Source organism: Populus euphratica, unplaced genomic scaffold, assembly GCF_000495115.2.
Source record: "Populus euphratica unplaced genomic scaffold, PopEup_1.0 scaffold1921.1, whole genome shotgun sequence".
Taxonomy (NCBI): Eukaryota; Viridiplantae; Streptophyta; class Magnoliopsida; order Malpighiales; family Salicaceae; genus Populus; species Populus euphratica.
In genome coordinates this window covers 1-26138 of record NW_011501764.1, presented here as the reverse complement: position 1 = coordinate 26138, position 26138 = coordinate 1, and the positions used below count along the sequence as shown (strand labels likewise).

The following is a 26138-nucleotide window of genomic DNA, read 5'->3' as shown; positions in this document are numbered from 1 at the left end:
ATTGAAAGGGAAACTTGAGTCTGAAAACTTAAGGCTAAAAAAAAAAAGGGAAGAGACTGTAAATAAAACCAAAAAAAGAAAGTTAACTTCTTATAATATAATTGCGTATACTAGATGTCATAACCCAATTTTGAGTTATTCCCAAAAATTTATCAAAACATGGATAAAAATTGGGGAATAACCCAAAATTGGGTTATGACACTAGATTTGCCAACATTCTTTGAATATGTTTTTATGGTATGTATCAGAGAATATAAATGAAAAATATTTTTATCTATATAAAGAGTTTGATGTAAAATTTAATTAAAAAAAGGAATTCAAGACTTCCAATATTAAGAATTGTGATAGCGATTGTGATTTAAAGTAGTTTTTGTTTAGAAATTTATTAAAATAAAATATTTTTACTTTTAAAAAATTATTTTTAACATCAACCCAACAAATTAATTTAAAAATATAAAAAAATATTAATTTTAAGTAAATATATTTAAAATTTAAAAGAATATAATTTATAACATGTTTCAATTAAATTCTAAATAATTTAAATATGATAATTAAATAATAAAATCATATAAAATAACATAAATGATAATGGTTATGGTAATAATTTTTTTATTATTAATATAGAATTAATAATAATTTAATAAAATTCATTTCTAAAACGTTGCTTAGAGGAGTCACTGGCTCCTTTTCTTGAAAAGCTCTGATACCAAACAATTGCTAGTCATTTCCATAGCTTTTAAACTTTTTACATTTTATACAATAGACAGAGTTGTACTTGAAAATAAAATTAATTATAAAAAATATTGTGTTAATATATTTTAAAATATATATTTTAAAAAGTAATTATTGTCATACTCGTAAATACCCTTTAAATATATAGTTTTTATAGAAGTTTGTTGCATCTTGGACTTTGATTGTGGATGACTAAATCCCATGTCTTTCTTGAATAAACCTTATTAATGACTTTGATGCTAGAGGAAACAAAGTTGGACTTGAAAAAAAAATTACCATGAAATCGATGCTAAAGTAAATCTATTCAGAGAGTTTAATAGGTAAAACATTCACTGGTGTTGTGAGGATTTGGTGATCGATGTGATTGGAGAAAAAGTTGAGAGTTATCTGAACTTATATCCATTGTGATATAATGAATTTTATTTATTTATTTAGTAATATAAGTATTTGAATCAATATGTTTATATTTTAATTAATTTTATAAATTTTAAAATTAATAATTACGTAAGTTTTTAATAATTTTAAAAAATTTATATTTATAATTATTTATAAACAAATCTATAATTTTACCAGTTATATTATCTCTTATAATTATTATTTTTTCTATAAACATAAGTGTAATCAAGATGTAAAATTATTTATTGTATGTGATTGATTTTTTAATTTTTAAGATGTTATTCTTTTTATCAGGTTATCTGACCTAAAATTAATCAGTGACAAAATTTCATATTTGTTATTAATGGTAGATTTGTGTCAATCATCATATATCTTTGATAACTTTTTTTTTCACTTGTATAAATATATAAATGACAAATAATTAATCTAAAAAAATCATCAACTTCTTACTCATTTTTTCTTATTGATTTTTTTTAATAATGTTGTTAATCATTTTTAATTGTATTAATGTAAAATAATTAATCCACAAAAATCGTTAATTTTTTATCCACAAAGTATTAGATGCTTGTTATATATTCCCTTTGAAAATACACGTCAATCCATATTTTTAAAAGAGTATAATTTTTTATTAAAAGTTAATTTTTTTTTATATATTTTAAATTATTTAGATATGTTAATTTTAAAAATAATTTTTTAAAACTAAAAAATATTATTTAAATATAAAAATATTTTAAAAAATAACTATAACTATATTTAAAAAAAATATTTAAAGCTGGATGTCATCACTATTTTCTGTGTATGCATACCCTTGTAAAAATTATCTTCAATATAAATAAATAAATATATATATACACACACCATGATTTTGTTAATTGTGAAATTGTGTGTTGTGTGGTATCATTTATTTTTATTGTTATTATTTACTAATATATACTTTTGTGTCTGTAAATATTTTTTATATTTTTTTTGTGTTTAAATGTGAATGGAACCAGGTGAACGTAATCCTATATAGACGTAAATTGCATGAACAATAACTTTCAGGTCCTGAAAAACAGAGTGCATTTAAAACTTAATTTTTTAAATAAATCATGAATAAACTTAAAATATTATAGTTATAGCATAAGAATAAATTTTGAAAAACATAAATAATTGTAATATTTCACATGATCTTGTATTCTCCAGCAGTCCGCAGCTCTTTTCTGCCCAACACTTGTTCTATGGTTGCACTGATATTGGTTTTGCTCCTTATGGTGCTTACTGGAGGAATATAAGGAAAATTTGCATACTTGAGCTGCTCAGCGCCAAGCGTGTCCGTTGGTACAGCTTCGTTAGAGAAGAAGAAGTTGCTCGCTTGATTCGTCGGATTGCGGGATCTTGTCCTGGCATCACCAATCTAAGCTCGATGATTGCACTATATGCCAATGATGTTCTTTGTCGGATTGCGCTGGGAAGGGATTTCTCTGGAGGGGGAGAGTATGATCGGCACGGGTTCCAAAAGATGCTTGACGATTTTCAAGCACTGCTTGGAGGATTCAGTCTTGGAGACTATTTCCCTTCGATGGAGTTTGTGCACAGTCTAACTGGAATGAAATCGAGACTCCAGTACACCTTCAGACGGTTTGATCAGTTCTTCGATGAGGTGATAGCTGAGCACCGCAGTTCTAAGGGAAAACAAGAGCAGAAGAAGGACCTTGTTGACATTCTACTTGATATTCAGAAGGATGGATCTTCTGAAATCCCTCTCACCATGGATAACATTAAAGCTGTCATCTTGGTCAGTGAAGATGTTATTGGTCTAGTTATACTTCAAGGCTTCAACTTCAGTGTTCCAAGCATCAAATTACTTGTAGATGAGTTCATTTGCACACAACTTACAACTAAATGGTATATCTATTGCTCTATTGTTGCAGGACATGTTTGCTGCAGGAACAGATACCACCTTCATAACCCTTGATTGGGCAATGACAGAGCTTATCATGAATCCTCATGTCATGGAGAAAGCACAAGCTGAAGTACGAAGTGTTGTCGGAGACAGAAGGGTGGTGCAAGAGAGTGATCTGCCCCGGCTGAACTACATGAAAGCTATTATCAAAGAGATCTTCCGGTTACATCCTGCCGCTCCAGTTTTAGTCCCAAGGGAATCTTTAGAAGATGTTATAATTGATGGCTACAACATTCCAGCTAAAACTCGGATTTATGTCAATGACTGGGGAATGGGGAGGGATCCAGAACTGTGGGAAAATCCAGAAACTTTTGAACCAGAAAGATTTATGGGCAGCGGTATAGATTTCAAGGGGCAAGATTTTGAGCTGATACCATTGGGAGCAGGTAGAAGAAGCTGCCCAGCGATCACATTTGGAGGCGCAACCGTTGAAATTGCCTTAGCTCAACTCCTCCACAGCTTTGATGGGAAGCTTCCTCCTGGTCTCGAAGCGAAGGATATAGACAATCCAGAAGCTTTTGGCATCTCAATGCACAGGACAGTTCCCCTGCATGCCATTGCAAAACCGCACTTCGATTGACGCAAGAAGTGTCTGGATTTAATTAGTCTGTCAACTAGAATCTGTAATTTTCTTTCCGAATAAAAGTTACTACTTGTGGTTTGCTTATAAAAGAAAGCATAGCTTGGGCACGACTTAACCCCTGCCTTAGTCCTTGCTGCTGGAACTTGGACCCTCTTCCACTGCAATACTTGGAAGAAATCCATGTAAAACTAGTCCCATCAAGCTTATTCCACATACCCAACTTCCCTTAGTGAAAAAATCTTTACTTTTCCTTCCCTAATATACGCATTTATCAAACTTAAAATCTTAAAGCACATCACTTGAATTTAGAAGATCTCCACAATTAAAGCAATATGATCATAAACTTACCCTATACATGTGTTCAATGAATACACTTCGAGAATATAAAAATTGAGTCCAAGATTAAACTACGTTAACATAAACAACAATAAATAAGATGGCTTAAATAATACCAGAGCATCCTATTTTTTCTTAGCTGTAGCCATGCCTCTTATTTACTTCAATTTAATGTTTTTATCAATTTGTACCATGCTCCTTCACTAATCAAACAATTAAAAGATAATTAACTAACAACCCATATTAAAAAAAGAGCCCACAAACTAAAAACCAAGAAAGGTTGAAACTTGATTTGAATCCACAAAACCAATTAAAAATTTAATTAAGTCCTTAAACTTAATTAATTCTTTAAATTTTTGCCTATTTGAATTTTAAATTTAATTTTTTTAATTAAGTCCTTATATAAGTCAAATAAACCTATTAGAAGTTTAATTAAGTCCTCAGACTTAATTAATTATTTCAATTTTGGTTAAGTTTGGATTCCAACATTAATTTTCTTTCTTTTTTCATCCTAATTTGTCAAAACATCCTAATTTGGCTATTTTTATGGTATTTTGGTCTTTTTAAATTTTTATTTTTGATTTTTTAATAAAAAAATATACACTTTTTATAAAATAAATAGGAGGGGTTTGAAACTAGGTTATGACAAAGAAAAAGAAAAAATAGCTTAAAAATAGAATAACCTATTAAAATAGCGAGAGTGATTAAATCTAGCACACAAGACATGAGGGGAAACAAATCCTCCCTCATGTTTGACACTCTAATCATTTGAAAATGTACTTAAAGTGAAATAGCAGGTTTCTTCTTTGTAATAATGATTTAATCTCCATTTAGACTTCATATTATTGTTTAGTGATAATAAATTTATTTCATGTCTCCAATTTTATTTTCCATATCTCTGGTTAAGAAAAATCCTCATGACACAAAATAATATTTTATTGCAAAAAAGGTTTAGATATAGATATAAATAAGGGAACCAAATATAAAATTGATATACTATAACATATAATACAAACATAAATAATAAAAGTTAATTGCTACAACAAGGAAGATATTCTCTATGTGAGGTAACCTTAATATAGAGATTACGAAGACCAAATAATGAAGTTAAGTTTAAGATTGTAATATCACACCCTAGCAAAGCTATGAAAAGAACTAGAAAAAAATTTGCATATTGTATCACTTTTTTGAGTTACAAATTTCCTTTTTGGTAGGAATGTTTTTAACATTTTATATATGATTTTTATGATCTATAAGGTAATTCTAATTATCCAAGTTAGCTTTTGTGGCCACATAATCTTTAGAGAAATGAGTGTATAATACTCTTTAATAAAATAGAAAATTCCTTTTTTGTAAGAATGGTGTTCATTCTTACTCTTAAGAGTTATTCTAATATTGCGTCTAGGTATTTTATAATGAAAAACATGTGAGCGAGACTCAGAAAAAAGATTAATTTGACAGTTACATCCATAACTAGAAATCATTAAGGAGTACTTTTTATAACGAGATCTTCTTCTTCGTAAAGTTGAGGTGTTGTGTCTATTTTGGCTGTTTTATCATGTTCTTTCATGGAATTAGAGCTATTTTTGCGCATGTATAATGAAATTGTATTGTATTTCTTGTCAATGGAATGAGTAAAGTTATTTTTATATGACTAGAATAACATTGTTGAATGAGTTAATGGAGATTTGAAGGGGTTAGAATTTTTATGATGGATAGATTAGTTATTCTCCCTTGTCCTAAATTTTTGTAAACTATAGAAAGAATATACGAGGACTAAAAAGGAATAGAGTAGCTTTTATTCATTTTTCAATATATAACATCACTAATAAAGTATGAAAACCTATAATAGATTGAATTTTCTACAATTGTGATCTTGGGTCGTGGAGTGGTTGGACATATCTATCAAGCCACAATTTTCTCTATAAAATAAATTTTATGTTAGAATATAAAACCCTGACATGTTTAAGTTAGTAAAATATAGAAGGAAAATAATGTACAAGAAAATAAAAATATAAGAGAGTATATTTATAAATGTTGGGTATTTTGTGTGAACTTGTTGGATTGTTGAATAGCTCTTAGTGATTCATAGAATTGTTGTATATTTATTTATGATTATTAGAAGTGTTGGATGGTTGTTTATGGTTCCTAAAAATATTGAATATTTTTTTACTTACCGACTAGAGGTTGTTTATATATATATATATATATATATATATATATAGGCAGGGGTCCGGGGTAGCTTGGGCACATCACGATTAATTCCACGACTTACTGAATATCCTGCAAGCTTAATGAACATATAAGGCACTGCGGGGGTGACAAACGTGCATAATAAAACTTGAATCCAGGTGCAAAAAAAGAAAACAAATCCTTCATATCACTGGCTTAACACTTCAAGTATAGTTTTTATATATCTTATTCCAACTTATTATAATTTTTTCATGATGTGTAATTTACCAAAAATAAAATAATGATAGAAAGCCTCATGGTCAACGGAGAATATCATAAGTGGAGATATTGATATCTTTTTCATAAAAAGTAATACTGCAATAACATCATTTGATGAGTTGAGAGTGGAGTTACAAATGTCTTATAATGAATAGTATTGCAATACTTCGCTATAATTCTCATGTAATTAGTGAAAAAATTTAGTGAGTGGTGTTTCTCGACAAGAAAAATTGTGTTGCACGATGTGGGTAAATATTTTTTAAGACTTTGAAAAAATATATTATAGCAGCAAATTTTTTGTGTGATAATAGGTAAATATTAAAATAATTTTTTAAAGTCAAAACAAGTAAAAACAAAATCCAATCTAGACGAAAAAGAACATTATTTTAATATTATTCTAAGTATTTTTTTTAAATATTTTTAATGTATTTACATCGAAATTCATTTAAAAAATAATCAAAAATCACTTTTAAAAAGATGTTTTTTCTGACATTTTTCAGAAGCAAACTCACTTTGATTGCGGAACTGAAGTCCGGAGATTGAATGGGAACACGGAGAGATAAATGAACAAGTGAGAGCTGGGGTGTCACTGTGCCACAATAACAAGGAACAGTAAGTGCAGGGAAACTTCCAAGAACCAATCAACTTCCAAAGCAGTAAACAACAACATGCCCACTTTGCCTTCCTTTGTCATTTCAACTTGAACCCAACAACCATTTCCACCACCTCTCTATCTCTCATGGACTTCTCCGCCACTGATATCTTTCTCAGCTTTTGTCCGTATCAATCTACGCCCAACAACTAATGCCGTGGAAGCTCAACTCTTGTTAAGGTAACGTCTAGTTTAAAAATCTTGTTTCTTTCCTTGAACTGGATTTACTGAATTCTAACATGGGCCAGTCTAGAATTTGGAAAGCATGAGATTCTCTTGAATAGTGAATGTAGATTGTGAATGTAGATGGTGACTGTAAACTTGTATGATAACTGGTGTGAATTATGGAGGAGTAGTAAAAAGCATGCTGCAATTTCAGGTAAGAATTTTGGAACTGTTTTTCTTGGCTAGTCACCGATGAGAAAAGTCTTCGATATTAGATTTTCTGTGGCAAAAAATACTGCTTCGATAATGCAAAACAAGTTTAAATTTTTATTGTTTTTTGAAGAATTAGGATGACCCACTTGAGCCTCTTGTCTTGACTAAATGGATCTGCTTCTGCATCAGGATAAAAACTTTGCAGTTGCTTTGACAGGTCCCACTTCAATAGCAGATATAAAACTTGGAAATTGTAAGACATTGACCTGTTTTGTTTGGCATGCATGAATTTCCTCGAATTCAAATTCATTTTGTTGAATTTCAGCCTCTGAAACTATGAGCTAATACTTGCTTTCCTAGAAATTTGTTGCTTGTGGCTATTGGAAACATTTTCTTCCTGAAACAATATTTTGTTTCTAAACAATGTAGTTGAGGGACTAAAAGGGAAATTAATCGTATAATCAGGAGTTCAATTGGCTTTCTATTATATTTTTTCTCAAGTCGTTTCTTAGAATTTGTTTTAGTCTTATCATAGACTTTAAGACTTTTAAATGAATAGAAAAGTATTTTATTCATATGAAGAAAGCTTGAGAACAAAAAGTTTCTGAAGGACCTGTTCTACTCAGTTCCCATTATGACGAATTTTTCATTTTCTTCTATTCGGGGAGTGAATTGTTTTTGCATTCGTTGGAGTTGCAGATAATTGATAGTTTATAGCATTAATGGGTGGGATACTCTCCAGACGTTCAAGCTCTCGCCATCCTTCTAGTTCACACTCATGGAGCCATCACAGCTATCCCCAGTCACCATATGCTCAACCAGGCCAAGAATATATGCAATACCAGCACTATGCACCCCCACCTCAGAGCTATGGTGATCCAGCACCAAATTCTAGGAGGTTGGAGAGAAAGTATTCAAAGATAGATGATAATTACAATAGCCTGGTGCAGGTGAAATATTATTTCTTATTACTCTGCATATCATCATTTCCATGCTATAGTTGTGGACGACCTAACTAAATAGTTGTTGGAAACTATGGAAGATGTTACCATTGAGAATGTGTTTTAGATTTGCTTCGCTTGGAAGAAAATTTGCTTGAAGCTGGGATTTTTATTTTATTCTATGTTTTTTACTATTACCAGTGACAGGTTGAATCACTCTATCAAAACCAAGATATTAATCTCTTATGAAAATAACTAAATATCAACTTTCTGATGTTAATTATGATAACATTTTATTGCTACAAAGAGTGATCTTGTGCCACAATCAACCTGTTCACAGGTTACTGAAGCCCTGGCACGTGCTGGCTTAGAGTCTTCAAATCTTATTGTGGGTATTGATTTCACAAAAAGCAATGAGTGGACAGGTTTGACCTCAAACGTGCAGATTCAAGCTCTTTGGTGTTTTCTTTTTCCAACTTGCATTAATTTGTTAGCCTGCTTAAATATTAGGTGCAAGGTCATTCAGCCACAGAAGCTTGCATCACATTGGGGATGATCAAAATCCTTATGAACAAGCAATATATATCATAGGAAAAACACTATCTTCCTTTGATGAGGATAACTTAATACCCTGTTTTGGGTTTGGAGATGGTATTTCTCAGAACAAGCGTGCATTGACAGTTAAAAGTTTTAATCCTCATTATAACTTATAAATATAATTCTATGAAATATCAGCATCAACACATGACCAAGAAGTTTTCAGTTTTTATCCGGATGAGAGGTTTTGTAATGGATTTGAAGAAGTTTTGAGACGCTATAGAGAATTGGTCCCCTGTCTACGACTTGCAGGTTGCAAATTTAACCCCCTTCTTTAGCTTCTTTCTCAGTTGCATTTCTGCTTGCTGATTTCTCTCACTTTTTTGTTTTGTGATAGGACCAACATCTTTTGCTCCTGTCATTGAAATGGCTATTACTATAGTTGAGCGAAGTGGTGGCCAGTACCATGTTTTACTTATAATAGCTGATGGACAGGTAATTGTTTTATATATATATATATATATATATATTTCATAGTTTGCGATGAGTCACCAGCATAAGTGTGCAACTGATATGAATTTTTCACCCTTTTAATCCCATTTGAATATATGACATTTCAAACCTTCTGTAGAATTGGTTTCAACTGCATTGCATTTGAAATAATTAGAAAAGATACTACTTTGTTCTAGTGTAATTGTAAGTTTGATTGCTGGCCATAAACTTCTATTAAAGATGTAGTTTCAGGCGAGAAAGCTGTATTTCAAGTCTCATGTTTTTTAACTGAGCATTCTTGCTGTTAGTGGAATATATTATGTTCAGGGAAATATGATCAAAAGAAGAATTGTAAGAGTTTCTTTTTGTTTGTTTTCTTTTTTCTTTTGAATATTTTCCAGTTGGGGTGATTTGAAATGGCACTTTAACCATTAAGTCTCAGCTTTTAAGTCCTTAATCACTGGACCAATGGTTCAATGGCAATGCCAGAGTTTCTTGTCTGGTTATTTTGTTTGTGGAATTTAGCTGTTTAGCGCATCAGGCAGCAACTCAGGTTTTATAGCTGGTCTTACCAAACATCCTAATGAATAACTCAGATGAGTTTCCTGATTGACCAAAGGGATTATTATTTCCAGAAAAATCATAAAGCAAGTGAGATCTCTTATTATTACTAGGTTTGGTGTTTGGACCTCAAAAAACTAGAATTATAGCAACTCTGATTAAAATTTCTTCCAAACTCAATATCTATTACTTTCAACATCAAAATATGTTGTCCAAATTTCACACATGGTCACTTTTATTTCATCTATTTGAGATTGATTACATGATCTATGGGTTGCCACAGGTGACAAGAAGTGTTGACACTGAGCATGGCCATCTAAGCCCGCAGGAAAAGAGAACAGTTGAAGCAATTGTGAAAGCAAGGTAAAATGTTTAGCCTTGTCACGTAAGTAATTTTTTCTTTCCCATAACCTGTTTTGATGTACTTGTTAGTTTCCAGTGAGTACCCCTTGTCCATTATATTAGTTGGGGTTGGAGATGGACCCTGGGACATGATGAAGGAATTTGATGATAACATCCCTGCTCGGGCATTTGACAATTTCCAGGCAAGAAGTTTTTATCTTCACTTTTATTTGCAAGTTTTGTGGTTCCCTAACTTGTACTTGGTAGGTGCTAAACTGGGAAAATGCTACCTTTTGTAGTTTGTGAATTTTACAGAAATAATGTCAAAGAACATGGACCGACCCAGAAAAGAAGCGGAGTTTTCTCTTGCTGCTTTGATGGAAATACCTTCTCAGTATAAAGCAACGCTAGAGCTTAATATTATGGGGTAACTTTCAACTTCTCTACACTTCGCAGAAGGTTTATACTGCCCTTGAAATGCAGAATGCAAATTGTATTTTATTTCATTGCTTTATCAGTGCTACTAAAGGGAAGGCTATAGATAGGGTTCCTCTTCCCCCTCCCCAGTATGGTGCTGGTTCAACTTCATTCAGAAAACCAAAACCTGCCCAATCAAGCAGCACTCGTCCAAGTGCATCTTCTTCTGGCAGACATGATGTGGTTGGCACAGCACTTCCTGCAAGTTCTGCTTCTGATAATCATGTACTCACAGTTTCATACCCTTCTGTTGCTGAATTAATATTTAAAAGACTTCTTTCGTTTCACTTTGTGCTAGCTTCCTGATTATAGTCTTGCTAGTGCATTTGCTCTTGGATCAAGATTACAATGTTTTATCCGAAGTGAGAGTAATGAATTTGTACTTCTTGACATGAGCAGCTTTGTCCCATTTGCCTCGCCGACCCTAAGGATATGGCCTTCGGTTGTGGACATCAGGTAAATATATTTCTCTCTCTATATCTCTCTAGCATATAGATAGGATGCATCTTATGTTAAGCTTTATTTAAATTGCAGACATGCTGTGACTGTGGTCAAGATCTCCAGTCATGCCCCATTTGTCGCAGCACCATCCACACCAGAATAAAGCTCTATTAAATGGTATCTACTGGCATTCTTCGAAAGAACCGAAAAAAAAAAAAGATTCAGTACTTGTCACAAGACATTATCTCTCAGTTGTCATTATTGCAACTCCAAGTTCATTGCAGTTATGTCTATGGATGAGAGATCAGATGGAAGGAGTTTTCACAAGATCTTTTGCCCTGTAAATAAAACAGTTTTCCATCTTCATTGCCATTAGCCATCCTGATTAGCTATGTAGTTTGATCAGCCTGGTTTCATAGCCGACAGCCTTGATTAGTAGTTGCAGACGTATTTTGATTAAATACTATGATTGTTGCAGTGCTGTCTGTTGTTTAAGTCTCCTCTTTCTTAAGGTTTCACCAAAATATTTTGTTTCCATTCCAATGCTTATTCAGGGTCCAGTTGGAGACCAAATACAAGCAATTCGTTTTTTGATTCGTAAGATTGATATGAACTAGTGTAATTTATAACTTAGTCCGTATAGTTCAGCAAAACAAATTAATTAGGATTAATCAACTACAGTTTGTATGGAAATTAGAAATTGTTAGGGGAAAAAGGGAAATTAAACTAAGAAAAAATAGAAGAGAAGGGAATTTTTTCTTTTACTTTTTGGTTTAAGAAAGTGAGAGAAATATTGTTTTACTTGTCTGGATATATTAAGAGAAAAGAAAGCAAGATTTTTTTGAGGATATTATGATAAAACTTAGACCAATTTTTGTTTTCTTCAACTTTTCCGAAAAACCGAGTTAAACTAAAAAAACTAAGCTAAATTGGTTTGAATCGGTTTTTTCCTCAAAATAATCGAAACTGGTTTGTTTGAACCAGTTTTGGTTTCTTTTTTTTTTTTAAAAAAAAACTGGTTTTAGTTATTTTTTTAATAAAAATCAAATCAAACAGAAAATAATTAACTTTAATTTAAATCCTACAAGAGATTGTAAGGATTTTATTTTTTTTAATATGAATGTGGATGTCCTTGTATATTATTGAAGGAAAGTTAAATATACACAGATTCTTTAAAGATTGATATGCATACTTAATATGTCAATATTGTAGGAGAAAGATATGTCAAGGTTACAGAAAAAAGATTCTTAGCACCTTTTCTTTTCTTAATCTCTTATTCTTTATATGTATATATACAATACAATACATAATATTAACAACTCTATTCCACTCTTTTTTTCATGGTATTAGAGTAGATTTTGATTAACCTCTATTTTATTTAAAGTTTACTATGAAAAACTCTTTTAAGTTTGTTGGTATTAATGGCATTAACAAGCCTTCTAATACTTTGAAAGAAGAACCAAATAATCCAAACTAATGTCTAGGCTCAATATACTGTCGAATGAGTTTAACTATCTTCCTTAATCAAAGCTATGATAATTGCTCTCAGTAAAAGGTCCAAACTTAGTTATGTTAATTAATTAGAACTTAAAAGTGTATTTTTATCAAGGTTTTATATCATTATTTTACACTTGAAGTATCAATAACTCCTTAATTAAAGCATGCTTTATAATAACATATCTAATAATATAAGATACCTTTAATTTATAGTAAATGTTTATTTTAAATGCAGGCCTATCATATAAATGAAAGGATTGATTGATGAATTTAAAAGCTGAAATTGAAATGATAAAGAGATGGCCAAACTTAGAATAGAGATGCCGGTGCAGTCTAAACCGAAATACTGTTCGATAATTGGGTCATATCTGGAGCTGTAAATCTCAGATTTAGGCTTACTTTATATGGATGGAAAGGTAAGATATAGAACTACAACTTTTATATGGAGCCCAAGATCTAAAAAGGTTATTTTCAAGTCCAAATTGGAGCAACAATAAAGAAGTCTGAATCTGTCCTCCAGCCCGAGCACTATTCAGTGTTTGACCCATATCTGGAGTTTTAGAAGTCTACATGATCTAAAGTTTTTACACAAGATAACTGAGACAATTGCTTACAACTTTTATGTTTTTAAGTGGTTCTAATTTTGACGTTATCAATAACGTTTTGGGCAGACAAGAGAAGATAAGGATTGTCACCAAGTCAAGAGTTGGTCACCCACTCATCAATTAGTCATCAAATTAATAGTTTCCAATTTTGGCCTATAAAAAGAGGCATTTGCCATGCATTTAGACATCTTGGTTTCCAGATCAAGATCATGCTCTTGTTTTCTCTCTTTGTATTTTTTATAATGTTTATGCTTTGCTTTCATTAATATAAAGTAAGTTTATGCCTTTCATTTACTTAGTTAACTTTTATCTTATTTATGTTCTTATTTTGTTTATTTATTTTTCTTTCTTTCATTATATTTAGCTAAGTTTATTATGTCAAGATGAAAATGTTACATTAATGGTGTAAGAATAAGTATAATGTAAATTCAATATGGACTTTAATGTTTGATACTAACATGTTTTATATTTGTTATCTTGTTCACTCTTTAATACTTTGCTTGTTAAATGACTAATCTTGATTTATGTTGTATAACACTTGGTACAACAAATGTTTGACACTTTCATAGCCCATATTGTATGGTATAACTGACACTTGAGCTATGAAAGGAACTTGATTTGTTATTAACATAAGTTATAATCATAAATGCTTGACGAGATTTACAAGTATTAGCATTAATAGAATAAGATGACTAATATAATCATTTTAACAATCTATAATCTGATTGGAACCTCCTTTGTGTGTGGTTTTCAATTGAATAATAAGAGTTTATACTATACTTGTTTGACATACCATTAGTGGATCCTCTAACCTTGACATTTATTGTTATCATTATTTAATCCTTACATTAATATTCCATCTCAAAGTTCTCATCTTTTTCTTTACTACTACTACTACTACTACTACTACTACTACTACTAGTATTATTATTATTATTATTGTTATTGCTACTAATATTATTGTTGTTATTGTTGTTATTGTTGTTGTTGTTTATAATTTGTACAATTAACCTCCCTGTGGTTCGAGCCCGGTCTTGCCAGGTTATTTATTACTTTGATACTCCTGCACTTGAGAGAAGACATCAATCTTTTAGTCGTGTCGTTAATGACCATATTAAACCCTATGATCCTTCCTCACAAACCTATAATGCAATGATCAACTTATTATGTCTTAGTTACTAATTTATATAAAGAACAATATTGATGAAAGATGCAGCTATTTGAAATCTTCATTGGATCTTTAAGAGGCTATGAAAGAAATGTATAGAAATCAAAACAATAGAGCACATGTTTTTCAAATCAAAAGGGATCTTGCTAATCTGCAGCAAGATGCCAAGACTTATATATAATTGTTTGGAATGTTGAAGCGTATATAGAGTTAACTTGCATTATATCATCCTCACACTATTGATGCTATCATGTTGAAAAAACAAGATAAGAAACACAAGATTTTTTAATTGTTATCTAGTTTTGGTCTAGATTATGAAAACCTTTACAGTTAAGTTCTTATGAATTCTGATCTCTCATCTCTTACAAGTATATGTGTTACCATTTAACGAGAAGAACCTTATAACAAGGTCATGAATTTAGAGCTAAAAATCACTCTGCCAGAAACTTATACCTATGTTGTTACTAGATAAATGAGGAATACCAAACCTTATAAAGGGAAGTGACCAGATTTGAAGTGAAATTATTGTCATAATCTTGGACACACAATCGGGCAGTGCAAGATCCTTCATTTATAGTTGAAGCCTAATTTTGAAAAAAGAGAGAAAGAGAGAGATTCTAAAAGGGCTATGAACGTAGAGCTTATATTGCTACTCATCCTATTAATAATTCTTCTTCGAGTAGTATGGTAGATTTTTCTACCAACCCGACTGCCCTTCTTAATGATTTTGCTACTTATCTTAAGAAAAAAAGTGATGTTAGCTTGACAGTGTCGAGCAATTCAGATTCCACGACTCTTCTTGGTAAGTTTGTTGGCTTCCTAACAAGCTCTACTTATCTATCACAAGAGAATTTAAAAGGTATTTTGACTGCATTTAAAATTATTTTAGTTGCTAGTATTGTGTATAATTTTTGAATCACTGATTCAGGTGCCTCTAATCATATAACAAATAAAGTGACTAGCTTATACCATTTCAAAAAAATTTCTACTCCCTAAACTTTTTTTATTTTTATTTTTATTTTTCTACACATTATTCTCTCTTCATACATTTATTAACTTATGTATTGGAGTGTCCCCTATTCCCACGAGGGATTGGTTTTTCAGGAACATCTTGAGAAATCATCTCATGAGCTTAAGATACAACTAGAAAAAGCTCAATTTATTTGTGAAATTTTTCATTGACTTTATCAATAATCTTGTTTGTAGAAACCAAAACAAAAGGCTAATTCATTTTCATTTTATTTCTCACCAAAATTTTTTTAATGACTGACAAAACTTTAGAACATGAGAAAATACTTAACCTCCCTACCATGGAAAATGCAACCCCTCTAGATCTCTAACAACTCTTCCATCAAGTATAAATACTCAATAATATTGTTTTAACAATATAAGAACAACTTCACACTCAAACACAACACAACTCTAAATTTATTACATATAATAGGTCTACAAAGTTAACCTAAGACATGATATTCCAACTCTTTAAAAGAATAAACACTCTTTAACAAACCCTATTTATAAGAATGATTATTATCATCAATCTTCTTTTGGGTTTTAATTTTGTTCAGATGCTCTTTATCGCAAAAGACTTAGACATGAGAATACACTAATTCTTGAACACATTTCTTATAATATAGGAGAATTTATATTTTTGTCACGGAGTGCTATAAACTTATCTCTCTAAAAATTATGTCACCATAAATGCTAATATAAACAACTATAATGGTCTTGTAGTTTCCTAAGCTCATATATAAAATATTAGAAATATCCCTGAGCTTTTGACACAAAATAGTAATATCATACATAAAAAATTTTGAATAATTTTTAATGAATATGTTAGGGTATAGTATCACTTTCTTAAACCTAACTCTATCATTAACCATTATAATTTTTATATTAAACTCATCTCTCATTTCAATACTAAATTAAAAAAAGAACACAATTAAGCTTTTTACCACCCAGGATTAAAACACCAAAACATATTTTCTCATAATCAAATATAAATGCTAGCTAAGCTTTTCTGTGCACCGTTGGACCTGCTACACCATGTCATAGTCAATTGTCATACTGCTTATCTGCTGGTCTTCAACTTAAATGACAAGTCGTCTGTTAAAAAAGACAGCCCTCCAATTCCATAAAATATCTTGAGAAAGCCCATTACCTAATCCAAGAGGCCCAAAAGTTCAGTCCATAAAAATAATTAAAAGAAATAAAGAAATAAAGTTGCCTCCTCTTAAAAACCCTCTCCTCTTCCCAGTCTGCCTCTTATCCTCAACCCCTCTGAACCCCCTCCACTCCTCTCCTATTCCAGCTCTCCCCTCCTCTCTCTATTTCTCTCTCAAAATGTCTGCTGCATCTGCTTTCACCTTCAAGCCCCTCTTAATGGCAGAAACATGCCTCTGTTCACTCCCTTCAACTTTCACTTCGAAACCCCCACTTAAATCTCTCCCTATATCACAAAGACCCAGCAAGCTCCAGCTCTCATACCCCCCCTCTCTATCACCTTTCTCTCTAAAACCCAAAACCCATTTCTCCTTAACAATCCCGTTTGTAACTCAGACCTCGGATTGGGCTCAACAAGAAGAAGAAGACAACACCACTATCACTTTAACTGAATCGGAGCAAGAAGAACAAGGAGAATCCAATTGGGTAAATGAAGAAAGTAATGATTTTGAAGGTAGAGTATCTGATTGGGAGGCTGAAGGAGAGGATGCAGCTGCTACCGAAGCTATTAGAGGTGAAGGAGAGAGTGGTGACGAGGGGGGATTTGTAGAGCCACCAGAGGAAGCTAAGATTTTTGTAGGGAACTTGCCTTATGATGTTGACAGTGAGAAGTTGGCTATGTTGTTTGAACAAGCTGGAACTGTTGAGATTGCTGAGGTAAATAAATGCACTTGCTTTTTTTTTTTGTTTTAGAGTGTTTCAAGGGTTTTATGGAGGTATTTTTTGTGGTGTTGTAGGTTATTTACAACAGGGAAACTGATACAAGTCGTGGGTTTGGGTTTGTGACGATGAGTACTGTTGAGGAATCCGAAAAGGCTGTGGAAATGCTTCATCGTTATGTAAGTTTCTTCCTATATTTTTTTTAAAAAAACTTTTGGCTACGTGTGGTTTGGGACGATTTAAAACTATATATAAACTTATGATAGTTGCTAGAAATGAGTGAAAGGGAGTGGGCAGAGTGGGAGATGTCGTTTCTATGCCTTTATGGCTAGAAGAAGAAAGATGCTGGATTTTTGGAAGTGTCATTGCTGATTGAGCAACCTGTTAGGTTCGGATGGCTGAGTATTTTGTATAATATGAGAAGAGAATTATTTTTTTTGGTTGTGTAATGTTACTGTTTTTTTTTCATTTTGAAGATAAAATTCATGTGGGGTTCAAATAAAGATGTTAATTATAGGAGATGAAGTAACATTACTTTCAGGAGAATAGTTGCATTGAGTATATCTGCTATAGAAAATGGGAATCATATAGCCTTTGATCAAGTTGGAGTAAGGATGTCTGGATGTTCCTCACAGGGTAGAAAGACTTGTTATTCGTAATTGGATAGCTTTTGATTTTGTAAGGGTGAGTTGTCTGGTTTGCCTCACTGAGTAGAAAAACACGTTACATGTCATGGATAGTCTTGAGGGTCTGAGATGATTTTTATTTAATGGAATTGGATGGAGAGCGTGAGGGATTTTATGAAATGGGCAGCACAGAAAGATATTTTACAAGATGTGCTGTTTGAACTGTTATTGGTTGCTGAGGTGGGATTCTCATATGACTGAAATTCAAGCAGTTGCATAAGTAATGCTAAATTGTGAACAAGAATTGTGGTTGCTTGAGTAGGAGGCAACAAAAATAAAATCTAACTGTTTATTAAAGAGACAGTTCAATTGCAGCATGTGACATGGTGGCAGGAGTTTCTTGGGTTTAGAAGTGAAAGTAGCAACAGTGAAGAGAGTTGAGAGTGGTGTGTTAGATCATCTGAATATACAATCAGACAGAATGTCGTGATACCCGAAAGCAATTTTGTTTGGCGAGTCCACTTTATTTGCAAATAAGGGTGGTGTACATTGCAAATAATAACGAATTGGTGTGGAAATAGGACATGATAATGCTAATTAGAGTTTACAGGAAAAATATTGTTGGCCACAAACCTTTTGCTTCTTTTTTTTTTTTTTTTTTTTGAGTTTGTCCACTGTTTTCAGTTGGAGCTTGTTGTTTTCATAAAGCTATGCTGTAATCTTTCAGTTTCATGTGATTTTTGCACAACATGCTGTTTAACTCTGTAATACTACTGGAAAGGTTGAGAACTTGCTTATCTAGTAAAACAAGCATGTTATTTATTGAGAAAGTATCCTTGGTTATGGGATTGTTCGAAGAGAATAAAATTACAACTGCATCAATAGTCCTGCGCCCCATCTTTGCCTGAGAATTGCCATCATACTGGGCATGGTGTATTATGCTTTGCCATTACTCTTTGTTAGAGTTGATTCTTAAGATTAACATTGGTGGTAGATGTTCTGCTTGTTAATCAGTTCATAACTGATATGAAATCTTCAAATCTTACCATGAATATTTTCCCATTAACCAAGCTGTTTTCTTTTTGATTCTATATTGAACAGGATTTAGATGGAAGGCTTCTAACTGTAAATAAGGCAGCTCCTAGAGGATCAAGGCCTGAGCGTCCTCCTCGTGTGTCTGAACCTGGGTATAGAATCTATGTGGGCAACCTGCCATGGGATGTGGATAGTGGCCGCCTGGAGCAAATTTTCAGCGAGCATGGTAAAGTAGTGAGTGCTCGGGTGGTTTTTGACAGGGAGACTGGCCGTTCACGTGGTTTTGGCTTTGTAACTATGTCCACGGAGAACGAGTTGAATGATGCCATAGCTGCACTTGATGGACAGGTATGAGAAGTGCTTACTATTGTGGAATACAATGCTGAATTTTTTAGATTCATAATTTTTGTATGTGGAAAAGAAACTAATCGCACTATAAGCATGGTTGATTCATGCAAGTAAAACAAAGAAAGAATGAAAGATAGGCGGCTGATGATTTGGAGCTTCGGATTATATTTAGAAGATTGCCATCAATTTATTTCAATATCATGAACTTATAGTTTGGAGAACAAATAGATGAAACATTAGATCAGTTCTTTGTCTATTGTATAAGTGCCCTTCAAGTTTCTGTTCCATGATATACATGAGCTTCTGGTTTTGCAGAATCTGGATGGGAGACCAATCAGGGTAAATGTTGCTGAAGAAAGACCAAGGCGCACCTTTTGAAGTAATATGAATTAAATAGATGCCCCCCACCCTTCTTTTGCTGTTTTTTTCTTCAGTTTTGTGGTATTAATTTTTTTAGCCAGTTGCATGGGAAGCGAAGCTCACTAGGAGTTTTGTACTTGAACTGTCTTAACTAGTTCCTTAAAAATTGTTGCGCAAATTCGAGTACATTGGGCTCTATGAGATAATATTTAATTTGTTGGCACAGCATCAAGTCTGAGAAAATGAAACTAGTAACTGGGTACTGAATTTTGTTAGGCCAAGCTTTTCAACGAGGACGTTTGACTTAAAACTTGGTTTCATTGACTGGCTATTCTCAGTGCTTGCTGGTGACATGGTTTGTACCTGTTTTTATTCTGGGCATTTGTGCTTCTCTATAAAAAAAAATTATGGATTCATCTTTAAAGAACCACCTTAATTAAGATTTAATAAAAAATAATTTTACTATACTGATATTTTTAGATATTTTAAACATCCACTTATCAGATATAAAATATAAATTTAAAATATATATATATATATATATATATTATTTCGAAAAACAACTAACAAGAAGCTCTATATGAGTTTAGTGATTCCAATTGAAATATGGATACTACTAGTAATATCAAATCGGACACCCATGAAAAAGGGAAAGGCAAGCTAACTGAACTTTTTTCTTTGAGTGCTAAGCCAGCTCTTCTCCGAGTAAAATCATGCCTGAAGTTCCGCTGCAAATTAGGACAGGAAATTTAATCATGTTGCGGGTAATGCCTGTCAACTGGAAAGGCAACTACTAAGGACGACCTGTCATAATAGATGCACAAACAGATGCTTGCTCTGAAAAGTAAGCTGAAGGTCTTGAAATGAGATGATATAAACATAAGATGATCAGCATCTACTATTTACAACTCCATCAATGCAGGAGCTTAGGAGGGTTTGTCAAAACCATGCTTGACAGAATCTCGTACATACGCACAAATCCAAAACAACACTCTGGTGGAACCAGCACTTCACCTACAAAAAAAGACATCCGAAAACCCCGCAATAGGGCGCCTAATAACCCCGCAATTGGGCATCTTTACTCGTTAGAGGGACATAACGGACAGAAGTTTCACTACGAACACTAATGGAACCATCCTCATTCTTGTCAATCACTTTCAAATCCTGGAACATGTTACCAACCGGAATCACCATCCTGCCACCAGGTTTCAACTGATCAAGAAGTGGCTGTGGGATTTCTGGTGCCGCTGCCCCAACATGAATGGCATCATATGGAGCAAACTCTGGCCAACCTTGTCTTCCATCTACAGATAGCAACATTAGCATCAGAGCTTAGTTACTAACATTTTTTTAAGCTGGTTTCTTTTGGAAAATTTATCAGTGGAGAATTCAACGTGTTTCAGCAAGCACATCAAGTTAAACAAACAAAAACTGTCAGGGAAATCCATTCTCAATGAGCTTTACTTACAGGATATAGAACACTAACAAAAATTAAAAAAGAAGACTTCCGTATGAATTCCTACTACAATTTGCCCTTTTTCCCAATAATCTTCACCTTAATAAGTGACGTGAAAATCTAAAGTTATTGCTCTGTTGCTGCCAATAGATTAGCCTACAAAACATTTAATATGTTGTAGGAAAACATATTATTATTTGCAAGGTTCAAAACATACCACCAACATGAACTGAGAGGGAACCTTCTTTCAACAATGGAGCTGCTGCGCTTTTCTTGATATTCTTTATGGAAGAATCAACCAGCTCTGGAATATGTTCTACACCAACAGCACGACCTTGTGGTCCAACCATCAGAGCAAAGCATGCTGTCAAGTACCCAGTCCCTTCAAAAGTAAACAAAGTGAGAGACACAGGATTAGATTGCATGCAGAGAGAAACTTTTTAGAACAATAAATTCATGTGACTCGCATTTTTCTAAAAGAATCTACTGCATTACAGCCATGCTAAGCATGCTGATTTGTTGAACAAGTTTACAAGTTAGTAATATCCCTGCAGTCTCCCAAAAGCTTGCACAGCTGGAGACAATAATCAAGACCATTGAGTTCAATGGACTGTAGTAAAAAGCAATCGAAACAATTTAGAGAAAATGAGCAAATTAAAACAGATTTCTAAAGTTGCTTTGCTTTTTGTGGTTAAAAATTTACTAGTTATAGTCCACTTCCTTGATGAATCAGGATTTGTAAATCAAAATTCCCTTACTGTTTCGAAACCCTGCTTAGATCAAACTAGGAATATCTGGTCACACAGATTAAGATCCTAAACTTGTTCAGCATCACAAACTAAAGCATTATCCAATATTTTTATATGCTTAATGCCTAGTTATTTCACACAGCTAAAATCATCATGTTTGTGGGTTAACACTAACTCTTCAGGGGTCCTATACACCCAGCCCTGAGAAACAGTTGGTAAAAGTAATTTATCAAGCAGTTTGAAAGATTTTTTGCAGGTGGGAAAAATAATGGATGCATGAGAATAGAACCTGAGCCAACATCCAGGACATGCATGCCAGACTTCAAATTCTCCTCCAACAACTGCAGGCAAGTTGCATGCATATGAGGAGCAGAAATGGTGGCATTGTAACCTATTGCCATGGGAATGTCAACATAAGCAGGCGTACCAGCTGGGACAAACAAAGCCCTGTCGATTGTTTCCATTACTTCAGAGACCTTTCTAGAACTGATCGTTCCACAATTCTGCAAATGCTCCACCAATGCTTTATTTTTATTGATGCTACTCCCAGACCAGAATCGCTGGAAATTGCCGAAAGGAATGTTTAAAGCATTATTCCAACGAAAATATGATAACACTCATGTCTAACAGGATGCACAAATCATTCATATACAGATAACCACATAAAAGCTCAATTCTTCATATATAGATAAGAGCAGCTGATATCAGCAGCGCTGCTGCAACCAGGAAGCATGGCAATAAACACCACTATTTACAAGGCAGACACAAGAATGCATTAACCTCGGGTAGATAGCATGGAGCTGATATTTTCGAAGGAAATATCTTCTCATGATTAACCTCCACATCAGAGATGGCTATGGGCTGACTTTTTAGGTCTAAAGAACCTGGGCTAGTGCAAAATTGTGTACCCCTAGTAAAAAAGTAATGAGCCCCAATAGCAAAAGCTATTTGGACATAGTATGTTCACCGAACTTGAAATAGATTTCCCTGAAATTATGTGCCTCAAACATCCCAAAAAGGGTTGGAATTTATTGAGAACTCATCTCAACAAGTTCTTTCACAAGACAACAATCTGAAGTCACCATACTTTTGTGCATAAGCAAACCCATCAAATCCTATTTTCTACAACTTTATCAAGAACTATTTTTTAAAGATACTTCAAGTAAAAACTCAAAGCCCTTGGATTCTATTGTTTCAAAACCTAAAAATGTATTTGGTGATGAGTCAAGCAGCCATAGCTGAAACCAACCTGCATGAGGGATACTTTTATCTTTCTGTTGAGAACAGTATAACTTAAAAGTGTTGCCTAAACTTACTCATAACCACTGCGTTGCATTTCTACTTGCATTCTAAACAAAGTGATTAGCGAATGAATTTTAGTTCGCCCTACCAACCAACTTTGCCTGTCAAACCATTCGATAGCCAATTTTAAGGAACAATGCCCCGGCATTACAACTCCAGATCATATGAATTCTATTACAAGACAAATTCGTCACTAGAGAAATCAAATGTGAACATAGCAACCCATCAATTCAGTAATGAAAATAGTAAGGTTTTATGGGAAAAGAAAGAAAATTTGAAAAGGAAGAAAATACACATCAACAAATTCACAGAAAGTAGTGATCAACAAGAAAAATAGACCACTATATTTTATAAATATGTGTGTATCTCAAAACAAAAAAAACAATTTCATGTATTTCTCCTGATACAAACACAATAGCTCATTTCTATACTTCAAAAAAAAAATCCATTAAAAACATAAGATTCCGAAAACATCAAACAAACAAAATATTAAATTCAACAAAATAGCTAAAAAGAATAAAGCTCACTACTTTGTTGTAATACAACCACAAAAACAATCATTTCTCTACTTTAGTAGATGGTCCATCATTTATTAACACTCAAAACACATAAAGGACATAAAAAGAGAGAATAGTGTTTTACCTCCATCCTGAAAAAAAGAGAATTACCCGTGAGTAGACAATTAAGGTTGCTTGGGAAAAAATTAAAAGAGAAGAGAGTGTTAAGTTGAGGTGGAATAGTGTTGTTACGACGGCGAAGATGATGGTAATGGTGAAGGTTGGTGGTGTTCCTGTGAGCTAAAAGACGCTTAAGAGGGGGCGAACAATTGCGGAAACCATACGCTATTACTCCTGCTGGGAGGGATAGAGACACATGCATAAACATAAGAAGCATGGGCATCTATCTTTTTTTTTTTTTTTTTGAATGATGTTTTTATCGTTTATGACTTTATTCCCTTAGTTTACTTTTCTTTTTTCGATAAACAAAATAAAAATAAAACACTTGTCAGTTCGTCAGCTAATTAGGATATATGGGTGACGCGTATGCTTCTAGACCGACAGGAGAGGAAATATGTGGGTTTGTTTACTGAGGTTATTTATGGGCCCGCGTCTACTGCGGCCTACATTTGTCTTGTTGGGCCAATGGTGATCAATAGGAGCCCATGCAATACTGGGCTTAATTAGCCCATCCTGTGAGGGCTTGCCCAAGGTGCACTAGGCCCGTTATATATAAAGTTGTGTATAAAAAGCAACAAAAAAGAGATGAAACTGAACAACCATTTATTACTCCAAATAGCGAATTATTTCTTCTTCTTTAAAAAAAAAAAAAATTAGCACAATTAAATAAATATAGCAAACAAGCACAGGTGATTTTTTTTTTTTCAAAAAGCATGCCAGGAAAACACACACTTCCCACTGCAAGCTTTTAAGAAATCACAGGTGGAAATTATGGTTTATAGAAATTGTAGGTGAGAGAACTAAGGTTTTTTTATAAAAAAAATAATCGTATGCTTCTTTTAAATAATTTTTTTTGGGAGAGTTTGAGATGATTAATAAGCGTTGTATTTTAAAAATAATAATCGTATGCTTCTTTTAAATAATTTTGTTTGGGAGAGTTTGAGATGATTAATTTTAAAGTATTTTTATTGTAAATATATTAAAATAATTTTTTATTTTAAAATTTTATTTTTAATATTAATATATCAAATCAATTTTTCTTAATATTAATATATCAAAGCAATTTAAAAATACAAGAAAAAAAAAAACAAATCAACCACTAAGCTAAGCTAACCGTGAAACTTTTGTTTGTTTAATTATAATAGTTATAAATTATAATTTTTTTAATAAGAAAAAACACCGCACTTGGGGAGCTCTAGGGTGTTATTTTTCAAAGTTTATTTATTCTATATTAATTTATCAAAGCCATTGATTTTTAGAATGTTTTTAGAAATGCAAACTGGGTCTTAAAAATTTTAAATTTTTTTATTTAAAATGATTTTTATTTTATTTTTTAAAATTTGATATAAAAAATAATTTTTAAAAAATAAAAAAACTTTATTTTAATACAATATTTAAATAAAAAATACTACTTCAAACTATTATAACTATCGTAATCTCGAGCATGCCCTCTAAGGGTGCGTAAAGTATTCCGTCGTCCATCTAACCAAAATCCAAGTCACGAAGGAAGTATTTGTGGATAATAATGAATTCAATACATCACCATGCACCCTTTAATAGCCATTGTGGTCCGAAATAGCCTCGAAATAACGATTATTTTCGATGGCTTGTCTCCTCTACTTTATTTAGGAATTGAAATACAACAATACTATAAATAAACTTTGAAGACCAAAAATAATAAAGAAAATCGAAATAATCAAATGACATTATAAAATGTCTTCAATTCCATTAAAAATAGGGAGAATTTAAAGTAAACCTCTTTTAAAGAGTGAAATTCCATTTTAAAAAAAATAAAAAAACCCTCTTCCAAAGAGTGAAATTTTATATAGTTTTAGTTTATTGCATGATTTGTACTGAATAATCTTATAGAGAGTGAAATTATTAAATATTATTTATTTAATAACTATTTCTTTTTTTACTAGTAGGCTTGAGTTTTGTGTATATTTTACCTATATAACACTTTCTTTTTTTTTTGAAGAAAAGAAAAGTAAATGCACGTGAAGAAAGGCGAAACCACTCATTTAGCTACGGACACCCCAGTCTTCACTTGCACACATGTTTTGAGATAGCTTGCCCTTCTAATTCAGGGAAAACTCATTTAGGTTGAAAAACTTTAACTCAAAAATATATTAGAGAAGAACTAAATCAATTAAAATCCGTGGAATTGGTTT

The 26138-nt window shown here is 32.5% G+C and overlaps 4 protein-coding genes across 7 annotated transcripts; 3 read left to right on the top strand and 1 right to left on the bottom strand.

Moving 5' to 3' along the window:
• The first annotated feature begins 588 nt into the window (after positions 1–588).
• On the top strand, positions 589–3907 carry LOC105118406 (cytochrome P450 71A1-like). Its single transcript, XM_011016354.1, has 3 exons — positions 589–597; positions 2321–2902; positions 3039–3907. Exons 1-3 carry the CDS (start codon positions 589–591, stop codon positions 3648–3650), a joined length of 1203 nt encoding a protein of 400 aa, XP_011014656.1. The 3' UTR covers positions 3651–3907.
• A 3062-nt stretch (positions 3908–6969) lies between these two features.
• On the top strand, positions 6970–11862 carry LOC105118405 (E3 ubiquitin-protein ligase RGLG2-like). Of its 4 annotated transcripts, XM_011016352.1 has the most exons (13): positions 6970–7272; positions 7660–7723; positions 8170–8420; positions 8752–8836; positions 8922–9062; positions 9147–9260; positions 9346–9443; positions 10285–10364; positions 10441–10546; positions 10643–10770; positions 10862–11045; positions 11220–11276; positions 11355–11862. In XM_011016352.1, the coding sequence occupies exons 3-13, from the start codon at positions 8193–8195 to the stop codon at positions 11433–11435; spliced, it is 1302 nt and encodes a 433-aa protein (XP_011014654.1). In that variant the 5' UTR covers positions 6970–7272; positions 7660–7723; positions 8170–8192; the 3' UTR covers positions 11436–11862. The 4 variants fall into 4 exon arrangements, with proteins under 4 accessions (XP_011014654.1, XP_011014652.1, XP_011014653.1 ...); XM_011016350.1 differs by lacking the exon at positions 7660–7723; XM_011016351.1 differs by lacking the exon at positions 7660–7723 and having other exon boundaries at positions 8135–8420.
• A 4922-nt stretch (positions 11863–16784) lies between these two features.
• Positions 16785–20008, top strand: LOC105118404 (28 kDa ribonucleoprotein, chloroplastic-like). Its single transcript, XM_011016349.1, has 4 exons — positions 16785–17411; positions 17492–17593; positions 19142–19423; positions 19739–20008. Exons 1-4 carry the CDS (start codon positions 16875–16877, stop codon positions 19799–19801), a joined length of 984 nt encoding a protein of 327 aa, XP_011014651.1. The 5' UTR covers positions 16785–16874; the 3' UTR covers positions 19802–20008.
• A 610-nt stretch (positions 20009–20618) lies between these two features.
• On the bottom strand, positions 20619–24223 carry LOC105118403 (protein-L-isoaspartate O-methyltransferase 1-like). Its single transcript, XM_011016347.1, has 4 exons — positions 23933–24223; positions 22278–22548; positions 21457–21621; positions 20619–21087 (listed from the first exon to the last, which is right to left on the bottom strand). Exons 1-4 carry the CDS (start codon positions 24188–24190, stop codon positions 20837–20839), a joined length of 945 nt encoding a protein of 314 aa, XP_011014649.1. The 5' UTR covers positions 24191–24223; the 3' UTR covers positions 20619–20836.
• Positions 24224–26138: the final 1915 nt, after the last annotated feature.